At 41.6% G+C, this 15,072-nt stretch overlaps 1 protein-coding gene across 1 annotated transcript; it reads left to right on the top strand.

Annotated features, from left to right (window-relative positions):
- The first annotated feature begins 10,858 nt into the window (after positions 1 to 10,858).
- On the top strand, positions 10,859 to 12,388 carry LOC125769471 (uncharacterized). The gene is made up of 4 exons (XM_049438205.1): positions 10,859 to 11,215; positions 11,666 to 12,116; positions 12,189 to 12,221; positions 12,361 to 12,388. Exons 1-4 carry the CDS (start codon positions 11,086 to 11,088, stop codon positions 12,386 to 12,388), a joined length of 642 nt encoding a protein of 213 aa, XP_049294162.1. The 5' UTR covers positions 10,859 to 11,085.
- Positions 12,389 to 15,072: the final 2,684 nt, after the last annotated feature.

Genomic DNA, 15,072 nt, shown 5'->3' with positions numbered 1-15,072 from the left:
TCTGGTACTCGGAGGAGTCTTTAGGAAGCCGTTCATATAAGCTAAGAACGGTTTCAACTTCCATTATCCAACTCGGTAAGCTTGAGGCTTTTCCACAAAAAACAGGTAACTCTTTGACATACTCTGGCACTTTCCCTATGTTCAAATACTCCTCGCGGCTCATGGTATTGGAGATGATAGTTTGATTCAACATCCTGTTCCTGTTTTGCAAATTTGCTCGTTGTTTTGAAAATGGAATTTTGAATTTTTTATTTTACGTAAAATATAAAAAAAGGTAAATTTATGATGCCGAAAATGTTAAAATGATGGTTATACCTAGTTCACGCTTTTCAATTTTCAAATGCAGTTAAATTTACACTAACTTGAAATATTTTTTCCGATAGTTCACGCACACTTGATTCACTTATCGATTAATAATATTTTTAATGCTAGTCACTTAACTTACAGACTCAGAATCAGCAACGAACGAACCGACATCATCATCCAGTCCAGATGAACTCTGATCGCTTCTATGGTATGCAGCAGGTTGTGGGAATATTGGAAATCTTTGAAATACGGAGGATCACGTTCGACAGGATTAGTTTCATATCGTCATTCTAGGATGTCCGATAATAAGAAACGTAATAAGAAAGATGATGATAAGGATAAAGAAAAGGATAATGAAAATGAGAAAGAGAAGGGTACAGCGGATGAGAAAGGCGATACTCTGAATAAGGACGGTTCAACCGATAAATCAACCAATAAAGACAAGAGTCTAGATAAGAATGGCACCGAGGACGACTCTGGTGATAAAAACGAATCAAAGAAATATAACAAAGATAATGCTGGAAAAGAAAAAGATCCTGATCCGGAACCCGGTAACTCTAACTCTAATAAAAATGAGAAAACAGGAGATAAGAAACTTCCCACGGTGGAAGTCTCAAGCCTGTTTTCTCAAATGAACTCAATGCTGAGTATTGTCCAAACCGGTTATCGTATTGAAGCCAAATACGTTACCCTTGATTTAGGTACGTATGGGCCAAAGGAAATAAAACCTCTCATTATGGACAAGGAACTTGAGTTCTACGACTGTCATGCTGTGGGTGACGATAAAAGACTGTTTGTTAGTGAAAGGAAAATTCCAACTAAGGCTTGGACGAATTGCGATGAGTACCTGGATGTCATGCTAAATCAGACGCTCCAATGGATAATGCGATACTCAACCATTATTACACTCGAGCCCCCGAAGAAACCTGTTGGTATGATTGAGATATACGAATTGGACCAATCGGGAGTGAATACTTCGTCATTTAGTGAAAACATTGCAGAATATGACTCTCTATCTAAACAGCTAATTTCTTTTCTAACTCCCCTTACTAATAGCGGTATGTCTCAGCTTCGCTACTTTACAAAAAGGCGCGTTGCTCACCCTGCCGTCCTGTGTGAATTGCGTAATGCTTACTTCAAATTACTGCACTCATGCAGATCACACAGTATTCAGGAATTTCTTGATGAATACGCACGCACGCGGGATGGAATAAGGGATCCGAGATATATGAGTAGAATGGATCCACGCATCTATACTTATCCTTTTTGTTCACCGAAAAGATTGTGTGATGTAATGGCCTCCATTCCTCGCTCCCTGGAGTTGTCCTATACTCTCGTTCATCACGTGTCGGCCCCGGATATCGTCGCCGTTCCGATTTCGATTCCTCAGCTGTCTACAAATTTAGGTATAAGTGCGACTAGACTTACATTTACCAATACCCTTATGAACTTAGATTATAAATCAAGTATGGAAGAATCCATATTTGCTTTCATCTCGTACCACTTGGTCCCTATTGGGGCGCCAGTTAAGTTTCGGACGAATGATGAGCGGATGAAATAATTGTTAACGCGTCGAGTGCCGATTACTGAATGTTAGTTTATTGCCTTTACAGCCAATAATTGGGTGGATGGAGGAAGGGAGGGAACGGAGGTGTACCGAACTGCGACGACGTCAGAATTGTATCGATGCACTAGTTCTGCCGAATAGCAATTTTGTTGCTAATCGGTTTTAAGCTGTCCGTGCATTTGGATGCGGTCGGAAACAGCAACGGACATCGATGTTGCTGACATCGATATTGCTGACGATGACGTTGACTCTTAACTCTGGCTTAGTGCTCTAAGAATTTGTAGAGTTTACGGATAATTATGTGGATGCACAGCAGTGTGAAATACGTAGCCAGCTTACGTCGTTAGAAGAGGCAAAAGATGCATTTGAAAGTGCGCGAGAAAAGTTGTTAAAAGGTTACGTAGAGTGTGATGAGTTAAAACTTAGAAGTGAACGAAAGGTATTTAAAAAAACGTATCACAAGTTGAAGGGTTTTCTGTTAGACAAACAAAGACAAGGTGAAGGTATACGGTCTGTCGCGAATAGTACAAAGATGAACACTTCGTTTGGAAATACACAAGTGCCAAGGAAGATAGAACTTCCTACGTTTAGTGGTGATAGTACGCAGTGGCTGAGTTTTAAAGACCGTTTCGAATCGATGGTGCACGAGATGGCAGAATTATCTGAGATAATGAAGCTACAATATCTACTAGCATCGCTGAAAGGAGATGCAGCTCGACAATTTGAACATGAACATGAACATCAAATTCATGTTGTGGCGGAAAACTATTCGAATACATGGAAGGCGTTAGTGGAGCGGTTTGATGATGCTAAGAAGCTGAAGCGAGACTATTTTAAGGCGTTTTTGGATTTCCACCTCTCACAGATACTCACGGGACACGGATTCTTCCGTGAGTACCTCCATGTCTGCGGATTCGCCCCCACTCCGGAATGTCCCCGGTGCCCAGGTTCGGTCGAGTCGGTGGCTCACGTCCTGTTCGAGTGCGAGGAGTTTTCCGAGATTCGGACCGAATTTCTCGGGTTCGGCTCGGGCGATGCAGTCCACGCCGACAACCTCGGAATGAAGCTGCTGGAGAGCCCCAACTGGTGGGACTCTATTCGAGAGACTGGCCGCAAAATAACAACGGTCCTGCAGCAGCTCTGGCGCGAGGATGAAGTGGGTCGGAACACCACAGACCCCCGCTCCTGGGCGAGTACCTGGACCAGTCGCGTGCGGACGGCACGTGATAGACGGTCTCGGCAGCGGACGGCTGCTTGGGCGGATACCCGTCTGGCTGCGGCAGTGGCAGCGGCGGAACGAGCCCGCGAAGAGGAGGTACTGCGGACGGCAGTTGCTGCGGAAGAGGCTGGAGCGTTGCCACCTCCCATCCCACGGCCTCCCTCCGTCGCCGAATACGTTGCGTCAGCGACATCAGCGGAGGCTTTACATGCAGCGGTTTTGGCGCGAACGCGTTCGCATGGAGACAATGCCATCAGTCCCCCCCGGTCGAAGTCGCAGAAGCAGGGCTCCTCCGAGCGAAGCTGATGTCATACGGCGACGCATAAGACGACGAGAGAAGGAGAGGTCCCGCAGGGAAACCTCCCGTAGAGGCGCGATCCCTAACCAGGGTTCTACGGAGGGTCTATTGGCGGATGAGCAGGCTGCCGTTAGCGAGGCAACACATTCGGGTCGCTAGTGGGGCTCGAGAAATGAAGGAATAGAGGAATGGAAGGCGCGTTTTTGACAATTGCGATGCGTAAAAAGTAAGAAACGTAAAAGGAAGAATTTCTGATAATAATACGAAAATAAAGGCTATGCCACACGAACGTGGGAATACTCCATGCGCCCAAACCCTGCCGGGAACGGGGTCTGGAGTAGGGTTTTCCGGGGTAACTTAGACATAAGTAAATGTTTGAATAAACCGGAATCTTGTTAAACAGATGCTGCGTGGTATGCCAAGGTGATCATCTACTAGGAAGGTGCCCTGCGTTTGAGAAGCTCTCAGTGACAGAACGCCAACAGATAGTGAGAACGAATGCGTTATGCTTTAATTGTTTGGCTAAGAATCATCGATCCAGTTTTTGTCGTGCATCCATGAGATTCCGAAGCTGTAAGGGACGTCATCACTCGTTAATCTGGACGCGCGTTGATCCACCGTTACCGAACCGAGAGGAAACTATAACCGCTACAACGCACGTAGCAGGAGAAAGAGAGCAGATGGTTTGGCTATCGACAGCGCAAGTTATAATATGCAGTGAGGATGGAGTCGAGACGCTTGCTAGAGCGTTACTAGATCAAGGCTCTCAGTCAAATTTTATCAGTGAGAGACTAGTTCAACAGTTGCGATTGAGGAAACGACGGCTAGTGAAACCATTATCGGGAATTGGAGCTGTAGCAGTAAGGGCAGAATCCACAGTGACAGCGATCGTTAAGCCACGTGTAGCAGAATTCGAAGCATCTTTGAAATGTTTGGTGCTACCTAAGATGAAAGCCGATTTTCAGTTCCGGACAAGAAACACTGAGAAATGGAATATGCTAATAGGAGTGACGTTAGCGGATTCAGCATTCTTCCGGAGTGAGAGGATTGATTTGTTAATTGGAGGAGAATTGTTCTCCGAAATACTTCAACAAGGTCAACTACGTTTTGCCCCCCAATTGCCTAAATTACTGGAGACGAGACTGGGTTGGATAGTCAGTGGGAAAGAGGAAGACGTATCTGGTACAAGTTCGAGCAGCCAGATAGTGTGTTCCTGCGTCACCGAAGAGCAAAATTTGGAAACACCAAGATTTTATCTCCCAGATCATGCAGTGTGGAAGGTTGATAGCACGACGACTAAGTGGCGAGTGGTGTTCGACGCCTCTTGTAAATGCAGCACAGGACACAGTTTGAACGATCTGTTGTTAGCAGACAGATCCTTGTGTCGGAGAGTGATAGAAATCTGCAGAGAATATTATGGAGAGAGAGTGAAAATGAACCGATTGCTGTATACCAACTAAACAGGGTTACTTATGGAACTACCTGTGCTCCATATTTGGCTAAACGTACATTGAGAAAGATCTTTGAAGATCATGAATAAGAATTTCCAATGACACGAGCATGGTACGAGGACTTCTATGTCGATGATTTACTCTCAGCAGCCAATAGTGAAGAAGAAGCAAGAGACACACATGAGCAAGTTATAGCGATGATGGATCGATCAGGTTTCAAGTTGAGAAAATGGGCATCAAACCGTGCATCAGCCTTAGATGGATTATCGAGTGAAGATATGGCTCAACCCGAACAGATGGAAAGGAACCTCGATACAAAACCAATCAGCACGTTGGGTTTAATTTGGGAACCGAAATCAGATCGTTTGAAGGTACGCGTTCCTTGCGTTGATGAATCGAAACCAGCAACTAAGAGTCACGTAATTGGGAGTATTTGCCAAGATATACGATCCCTTAGGAGTTGTTGATCTTATAAAAATGGTGGCGAAAATCTTTATGCAACGGTTATGAACGTTGAAGGAGGTGGATGGATCAATGTGGCCATGGGATAAGGAATTGCCAGAAACGATGCAAAGGCAATGGACAGGATTTATCAGCCAATTGACTGCACTGAATATTGTAAGTGTTCCACGAGTTGCCAATTCTAATATGAGTGATGAGTTGCAATACCACATTTTCTGTGATGCGTCGGAAAGAGAATATGGGGCATGTGCTTACTTACAATGCAAGACAGACGCAGCATGCATAACCAATTTGCTTGTTTCGAAGTCGAAGGAGGCTCCACTTGCGAAACGCTTGACAATTGCGAGACTAGAGCTATGTGCAACATTGTTGGCAAGCAAATTGTACGAATTCATAAGAAAGGCAAGATTACCGGAAGCTCCATGTTTTTATGGACGGATTCCATGACAACCTGGCATTGGATGAGTAAACTGCGCCGAGTTGTGGGATATTGTCTGCGATTTGTAGATAACGTGAAAAAAGAATCTACAAAGAAGATAGGAGCTATTGAACGTCTCAGCAGCGAAGAAATTCAACAATCGGAGAAGGTATTGTGTAAGGTGGCACAACTAAGTGCATTTCCCGAGGAAATGAAACCGTTAAGGGCTGGAAAGGAAGTGGCTCGTACGTCATCTTTACGACTGTGTAGTCCTTGGATAGATGAAGAAGGAATAATTCGTGTGAATGGCAGATTAAGGAATGCGGAAGTAAGCCATTCGGTGAAGTACCCGATCGTGATCCCGAAAGGACAAATGTTGGCGAATTTGCTCACACATTATTGCCACATCAAACATCATCATGCTGGACCATAATTGATGCTATCATTATTGCGTCAAGATTTTTGGATTGTCGGAGCAAGGTTAGTGGTCAAAAGAGTCTTCAATCGCTGCATTAGGTGTTTTAGGTGCAAGCCGAAACCTACTGAAGAACCCATGGGTGATTTACCGAAGTGTAGAGTTTCCGAGGCAAGACCATTCGCAATTTCGGGAGTCGACTACTGCGGGCCGGTATTCTTGAAGAGAAACCATCGACGAGCTGATCCGGTCAAAGTATTCATTGCAGTGTTCGTGTGTTTTGTAACCCGAGCAGTACACCTGGAACTGGCGTCAGACCTGAGCACACCAGCATTTCTGGCAGCATTGAGACGTTTCATCGCCAGAAGAGGAATGGTGTCGGAACTTCATTCAGATAATTTCACGAACTTCAAAGGAGCATCTAATGAGCTGAACAAGGTATACGAATTACTGAACTCTACCGAACACCAGCAAAGCATCGGTACATGGGCAGCTGAACAGCAGATTAGATTCAGGTTCATACCTCCACGCGCACCTCATTTTGGAGGCTTGTGGGAGTCAGCAGTTAAGTCGATGAAGCGTCATCTACTACGTGTCTTGGGAACGTCGTCGGTATCGTTCGATTACACCGTTATCGGACAATCCGAGTGATTTTGAAGTACTAACCCCAGGCCATTTCTTGACAGGTTCGAAATTGCAACATCTGATGGAAATAGACGTTAAGAACATTCCAGAGAACCGCTTGAGCCATTGGCAACATGTTCAACAGACATTGCAGCACTTCTGGAAACGTTGGCATGCAGAATACTTGCAGCAACTGCAGATCAGACCGAAGTGGAGAGGCCAATCGCGAAGAATCTGCCCGGGAATGATGGTCATAATAAGGGAAGATAATGTTCCACCGCTTAAATGGCCGTTGGCCAGAATCGTTGATATCCATCCAGGACAAGACAGCGTAGTAAGAGTTGTAACGGTGCAAACGGCAGAGTCAAAGGAGTATAAAAGACCAGTCAGTAGGGTTTGCGTATTACCGATTGAAGAAAATGAACGTTCATGAATGGTTTAAATTTATAGTTATAATTGCGTGAATTGAATCTGAACTACAATGTAAATAAACTGAGATAAATTTAGGATTAGTTAGTTATAGAACTACAATAGGTAACAGGGATTGAATTATGTTTTGACTTGAATTATAAAATTTTGAATTTTATGCTGGTCGGGAAATGTTACGCGCCTAAAGGTAGATAATAGAGAAAGCATTTATAGCAGATAGCAGATAGCTGAGTAGTATTAGTGAGTTAGACCATTGTAGTATTTATGACCAGATCGTAGTAGTGAGAAGAGCAGGATCGGGATTGTAATAAAAAAAGTCTAAGCTGAACACCCGTGCCGAGCAGTTCATTTTTTGTGTATGAGCTACGAACAAACCCTAAACACTTTAGTTACCTCCACCAGTTACTCTTAGCTTGAAAAAAGATTGTGGTTTAAATCAAAAATTTGAACATTAAAAATGATTTTCTCCTGCTACGTAAGTAACGATAGTAGCTGTGAAGAAAAAGCAACGAAAGATCTGGCAAAACAACCCAGCTGACAACTGGTCTAAAATAAACGCTACAATATAAAAAAAAATTGCTCGACTCTCATCCGAACTGCTCGTGTTATACTCGATTTTTTCAAAACTGCTGGAGTAACGGGATTTCTCCGGCTGCCCTTGTTGATATTTTCTACCGGCTCTGATAGATTCAATTCTACCTATGATCTGATTTGATTTTGGGTGTTTGGAATACGATTAGAGCTAAAAATTGTCGAAAACCTTTATAAAAGTGTATAAAATCATTAAAAATGTCTTCGATACCTCTGAAGAGAAGCCGAAAAGTGAAGAACCTGGCAAATAAGATGCTAGCGGCTTTAGAAGCGGAGTACGGTCGCGAGCAAAACCTGCACGCAGAAGTTCCGGGACCGAGCCGGATGGTGACTCAAAATAGCGGTAAGTTTTTGTTTAATTTTTAAACTAAGATTGATTTAGATTTGTGCTCGTTATCATATTTCGGATAAATGGTGTGCAGTGAGTGAAATTTGGCATTGAAGGAGAGAAAGAGCTTCCTTCCTTAGCGTCGCGCGTGTTGTTTGTTGTGCGAAAGGTTCCGGTGCAATATCGTATGTAAATCGGACCGGAATAATCCTCCTCGCGTTTTTTATAACACAGCAATTGAATCTGTGAGAAAATTTGTGTGGTTGGTTGAGATTCGTGCTTTTGTATGATTTGTGCATTGTGCTGTGATCGAACGTTGGTTTAACATACGGTGCACTGTTGTTCGATGTTAGTTCTGTTGGCATCAGCTGTTGCAAAACACTCAAATTGCTCACTGAATCGATGTGGCCTTTATTAAGAGTTTTTTTATATTTTGTGCATCCCAACAAGAATATTAGTGCTGCGTGTTAAGAAGTGCAAAAGTTTCGTAGTAGATAAATCTTATATGAAAACAATTTACAATGTACACAACGATAATGCGGGTGCTTGTGAAATCATAGCATTTTGGCTTATCGCTACTATTTATTCACATATCATTCTACCATACGAAAACTAGACACTAATAGACTTGTTCCGTTTTACAGATCCAACATCTCAGGGAGAGAACCAACCCCAGGAGATGGAAGATTCATCGCAGCTTCCGGAACCGATAGACAAAAGCGATATTAGTTTTAATTTTTCTGGTGGTGGTGTTCAAGGGGATGTAGTTTTAGTTGATAATAATTTTGTAGATTTAGATAGTAGTGTAGAAACTGGCGACGAGGACGATTACGTCGGTAATTGTTCCTCCGACAGTGATGTAGAAGACATGTTTGGAGAATGTACGGCTGCTCATAACTGCACCAACCATCGCAATATCACTGATTCTTTAAGAGATTGGGCAGTCGTGTATAACCAACCACGGTCGTCGATAAATGAAATTTTGGCTATTTTCAGAAAATGGACTGCCCTACCGCTGCCCAAGGATTCTCGAACGCTGTTAAAAACATCCACTACTATCGGCAAGGAAATACGAACCCTAGAAGGTGGAGAATTTTGGTACAAAGGAATAGAGAATAAGCTCAACAGCTACTTTCAGTAAGTATTTACAATATGTTCAATAAAAATGTATGAATAATTATTTGTCTATAATATTACTTTTCAGGTCAACTGTTCCTTCTACGGACCAACTCACAATCATGTTGTCCACAGACGGCCTCCCACTTCATAGAAGTGCAACAACACAGCTTTGGCCCATCCTAATGAAAGTGGAAGAGCTCCCCCTAGCCCCAATCATGATGATATCAATGTTCTGTTGACCGGAAAAACCAACCAGCCTGGAAATCTTTTTGAGGCCGCTGGTAGAGGAAATGAAAGAAATTCATCAGAGAGGATTGCGGTTCGGCGATAAAGTGGTGTAGCTAAAGATCCGCGCTATTATTGCCGATTCACCAGCAAGGGCGTTCATAAAAGGTTTTTATCATTATGTGAAACAGTTACATTTAATCGAAATACTAATTCATTGATTTTTGCAGCAACGACCAACTATAATGGATACCACGGCTGTATGCGGTGTACCTGTGTCGGTGAATATTATGCACCCCGAATGATTTTCGACACCGTCGGTGCTCCACTAAGAACCGATGCAGGATTTCGAGCTAGGGAATGTCCGGGTCATCACCAACTATGGAATTGCCGGGTTTCAACATGGTTGAGAATGTACCAACGAGCGATCGCCTACATACATGCGATATTAGTTGAAAATAAGTATTCTAATTTTCCTCCTTTATCTTTTGCAGCAAAAAAATGGATAACTCAGAGGTTTGGATGTGATACGGTTTTGGAAGGGTTCGGAATTTCGATCATACCTTCATTACGCCAGTCCAGTGCTGATGGAGGAATTTTTAAGTGAGAAAGCGTATAGTCACTTCTTGCTTTATTTTTGTGCTTTAACTATATTTTCGTCCTCATTTCATCGGAACCTTTGGGAACGTGCAGCTGAATTTATGAACACCTTTGTTCAGTTGTATGGGGAGATTTATGGTCGTGAGAAACTCACGAGCACATCACGATAATCTTCAGCACATTGCTCAGGACGTTTTGCAGTACGGACCGCTAGACGAGTTTTCAACGTACTGTTTTGAAAACCACCTGCAGGTCATCAAACGGTCGGTTCGATCAGGCTTTCGGTGTGGAATTCAAGCTGCAGCACGTTCAGAAGAACGATCTGCATTGGGAGTGGCAAGTAGTAGAACGAACCGTCGCTATCCCTACTTGACCACAAACGGGAAAGGCATTTTTTTGGCCTCCGATTTTGCTCTACGACCATTGCCTACAGACGAATGGTTTTTAACAAAGAGTATCGGAGTAGTAAAATTTTTGAGTGTCATTCAAATAAATGACAATTTTACCATAATAGGAAAACAGTATGAATATGTTTTAGATTTATTTTCGTTTCTTTTTAGCGAGGATGACCCGGATTCAGAATTTTCGTCTTCCGATATTCTTATATATAAAATACCTGTGGACGTTCCGACACAAAATGTAGAAGTGGATGCAGCAGATATTAGATGTAAACTTGTAGCCGTTCATCCAGCCCCTAATCCCACAACTACGGTAGTTTTTCCTCTTTTGCATACTCTTCGTGAAGAATAAGTAAGTATATCCGAATTTATCAGTCACTCACTTTACTAACGTATAAATTTTACTGCCCTGATAACAATGGTGAATTATTTTTCAAGCAAATTCACCTGTGGTGAATGGTGAAATTGCAAGCCAAAGGAAACGCTTGTCAAAGCTGTGGTAGGTTCGGAAGAAGCAACGAAGAAGAAGTGGTTAAATAAAAACTGTCAACAAATCGGCCGGTATTTTTTCAAGACAAGCTTAAACATATTACTGACGCAATCGAAAGTTGTATTTGCTTGTGATTTTTGAATAAATGGATCCGATTAAGCGTGGAAAAAAGAGTGGCCTGTTCAGGAAGCGATCTTTGGCAAAGATAGCAAAGATTGATAAGCTGTTACAGGCCGAAAATCAACCCGTCCCAAGCACGAGCAGGGAAACACAAGGTAAGCGGAATTAATAAAACACTAAACTAAAACTACTAATAACTAAAAAGTTGAACGAGATTCGGAACGATAGTGAATTGAAATGGTGATAGCATTAACGTATGTGTGACAATCCAAAATGCGTCTTTGTCGATGTTACGGTGCTGTCTTCCGTCCGGAGCTACGTGAGCAGCGGTTGCGCACAAGTTTCGTGTCCGTTTTTTCTTCTAACCGTGTCTAATTTGTTCCTTCGAAGGATTACTACGGAGCAGTGTAAGCGCTAGGCGCAACGGACTGACGCATCAAATCGCGAGTGCCGTGAAACTTACACCCTTTATGAATACTACAAACTATAATCCTAAAGCAAACTAAAAACGAAAGTACCAGTGGACAATCGCCTAATCGACTAATCAAATTGAATTTATGATTGTTTATTCCTAGTTGTATGACACCTGTTTTATATATTTGTAGATCCGGAACATATTCATCCTGTGGCGGAACAATCGATCCAAGATTCATCGTCCTTGGAAGATCTATCATCCATCGGAGATTTGCCAATAGCAGAGGAGCAGGAAGTGCTAATTGTGGATGACGATGAGGATAGCGATATTTCGGACTACATCATAACGGAGAGCGATGAAGAGGATGAAAATGATCCGGACCTTGTTGTTGAAGATGAAAACAACCAAGCTCATCATTTGTTTTCCAAGCGATTGAGAGTTTGGGCATTATCACATAAGATAACTCATTCTGCTTTAAATGATCTTCTCGTTTTAGTTCGTGAAACTACGGATATACATCTGCCTATAGATTCCAGGACTTTTTTGAAGACTCCGATAGGCGTTGGGAATGAAATTTCAAGAGTAGCTGGCGGGCAACTGTGGTACCAAGGAATTCAAAACGCGATACAATATTGTTTTCCGTAAGTTTGATTTCGTCTCAACAGGTATATTCAATGTTTTTTCAATAATGGTTTTGTTGATTTTAATTTCAGAAATATGACCCCTGCTGTTGACATGATTTCGATAAATCTGTTCACAGATGGTTTGCCGTTATATAATAGTGGGCCAACACAGCTATGGCCTATTTTGATGCAGCTTCATAACGTCCCGGAAGCTCCGATATTGGTGGTTGGAGTTTTTTGTGGTTTATCTAAACCGGATAATGTGGAACATTATCTACGCCCACTTGTGACGGAATTAAATCAGATACTGGAAGAAGGAATTATTATTAACACGAAATCCTTCGATGTCTGTTTTAGAGCGTTCATAGCAGATTCCCCGGCACGATCCTTTATAAAAGGTAAATTAATAATGTATTTCAACAAAGATTAAATGTACAACCGCTAAAGTGCTGATTTATATAATACGATTCACACACCATTTTTTCCGTTTTTTAGGAGTTACCTCTCACAACGCTACTTGTGGTTGTACAAAGTGTGAAATAGTAGGACGATTCGATCACGTTGCACGGACAACTGTGTATGAAGGTGTTGCAGCAGATCGAACAGACGCGGAATTTCGACAGGGGAAATATATAATAGGACATCAGAAACGACTGACACCGTTATTAGATATAAGAGGAATAGATATTATTAAGCAGGTTTTAGTAGCAGATGAACTACATTTACATCATCTAGGAGTTATGAAGAAACTTTTAAAGGGATACACAGGATCATTAAAAAGATTTACGGCATTAACAGCATCAGAACAGGAGGAAATGAATAGGGTCTTAGTAAAAATTCAGCTTTCTTCAGAGATACATCGAGGAGTTAGGTCGTTGCAGTATGTAAAATTTTGGAAGGGGACCGAATTCCGTTCATTTTTAAATCATATTGGCATTCCTTTACTTCGAGGTAGAATTCATGACTCCGATTACGAACATTTTAAACTTTTTTATGTTGTACAAACTTTGCTTTCCAACCAATATTTTGAAATTTACTGGGAATACGCTGGACAATTACTACAAAAAAATGTTGCCGATTTTAGTTCTGTTTATAGTAGAGGTCTTTTAACGAGTAATGTACATAATCTTTTGCACGTCCATGCAGATGTTAGTATGTTCGGTCCTCTTCCAACAATTTCATCATATCCGTATGAGAATAAATTGCAGTTCATCAAACGTCTAGTTAGAACAGGGCCTAGAACGCTAGAACAGGTGGTTTGCCGGCTAACCGAACTTAGGGAAGTAGAAGTTGCAGTCAGTCAAGAGCTTAAGGTTTATCCGCATTTGAAAATTAAGTCAGGGGAAGTAATTTTGCACATTAGAAAGGATTTTTTGTTAAGACAGGGCAATAGGAATGGATGGTTTTTGACAAAGGACAAAGAAATAATTAGGTATTATACTGCGACACAAGATTCAGAAAATGTTTACATAGAAGTTCATATACTACAGAAGAAGAGTTTAAGTTTCACACGTCCATGTAATTCAGACATAATATTTAATTTTGATGGTAGATTAGATGATTTATCGAATGAGGTAGCTAAAATCAATGTTGATAGGGTGATGTGTAAGCTAGCAGCAGTTTCGGTAGATGAAGGAATAAGTTATCATTTCAGTCCATTACTACATACTTTAGCAGACTAGGTTAGATTCAAGGTTTTGTTCTTATTTTCAGATTTCACACTCTATTGGTAAATCGTTCTAATTGTGCTATCCAAAAACGCAACTTATTATAATATTCTATACTTTTTAGCTTTCCATAATTTCTTTTCAGCTGGCTAGCAAATGCTTAGATGCGTTAACCGCATCTTTGAACTCCTATCCCAACCTCCACGTGGTGCTAGCTGGATTGTAACTATTGCATGATCCTTACAATTACAGTGATGAAGGATTATGCAATTGTTATAAACAGATACGGAAGGGGGCCATTTGAAAAATTGTATGATTAAGTAGATAAAAGTTTGTATATAATAAAAATGTTAGCTTTTGCATCATATTATATGATTGTTAGTATCATGTTTCAATCAATATTACATCCAAAACATCAACAAAGTTGCAGTTCAAACATTGGGGTATTTTATTGATAACTAACTAAACTTAACAAAGGAAAGATAAAATTTAACATACAGTGGTCTCATACCAGCCTAAGAAATCTGCTTAACTGGACTTCCTGCGTTTTTTTGTTTTGCACGAAGACGTTGCATTATGCAGCTTTTTCATAAAAAAATCTTTCACCAACTCGTCAGTGGCTTCTAGCGTGTCATTACAGCCTAAAAACCGGAACAACCGCAGTGTTGCAGTAAATTGCGCTAATTCTATTTTCGTTGTAGCTGAACTACTCCTTCCTGTCCAACTACATAGTTTTAAGACATTACGGTCTACTAAAAGATCCAAAGCCGCATTCAATCTGCCTTCAATTTCATTTATGCTTTGTATGGCAAACAATACTTTTTGTATAACGTCTACCATATACATACTATCTGCCTTTAGCATTTCCTCAAACCGTATCAGTCCTTCCGGGGTAGTAATTTGTTGTATATTAGCATTTCTTTCCCAAGCATATTTATGGTACATAGCGTTGTACATAATATCTACTTTGGCAGACATGTCCGCTAGCGTTGCTGCCATTTTCTCCAAATCTTTTGCAGAAGCCAGGTTCGGATGTTCGGTAGGGGAAGGTGTTTGTAAGGTACCGGAGGGCATGGGTAAGGTCGTGGATGATGTTGGTTGCAAACAGGTGGGGCACATTTTCGGTGGCATGGGTGGGCGGGTGTCAGAATTTGTCCGAACAGGAAGAATTTTTTTATTTTCTGGTGGAATGGAAGAGGAAAGTAAGGTAGGGAGCTGTGGCTTGGATGCAACAGGTTTCAGATATGGATGGACGGGTAGAGGTTTTCCAGGTTTTGATGGATCGGGAGAAGAATTCAGGAAAGTGA

The sequence above is a fragment of the Anopheles funestus genome, chromosome 3RL (genome assembly GCF_943734845.2).
Source record: "Anopheles funestus chromosome 3RL, idAnoFuneDA-416_04, whole genome shotgun sequence".
Lineage (NCBI taxonomy): Eukaryota > Metazoa > Arthropoda > Insecta > Diptera > Culicidae > Anopheles > Anopheles funestus.
Note: the sequence above shows the minus strand (reverse complement) of the source record. Positions and strands in the feature narration are given on the sequence as shown.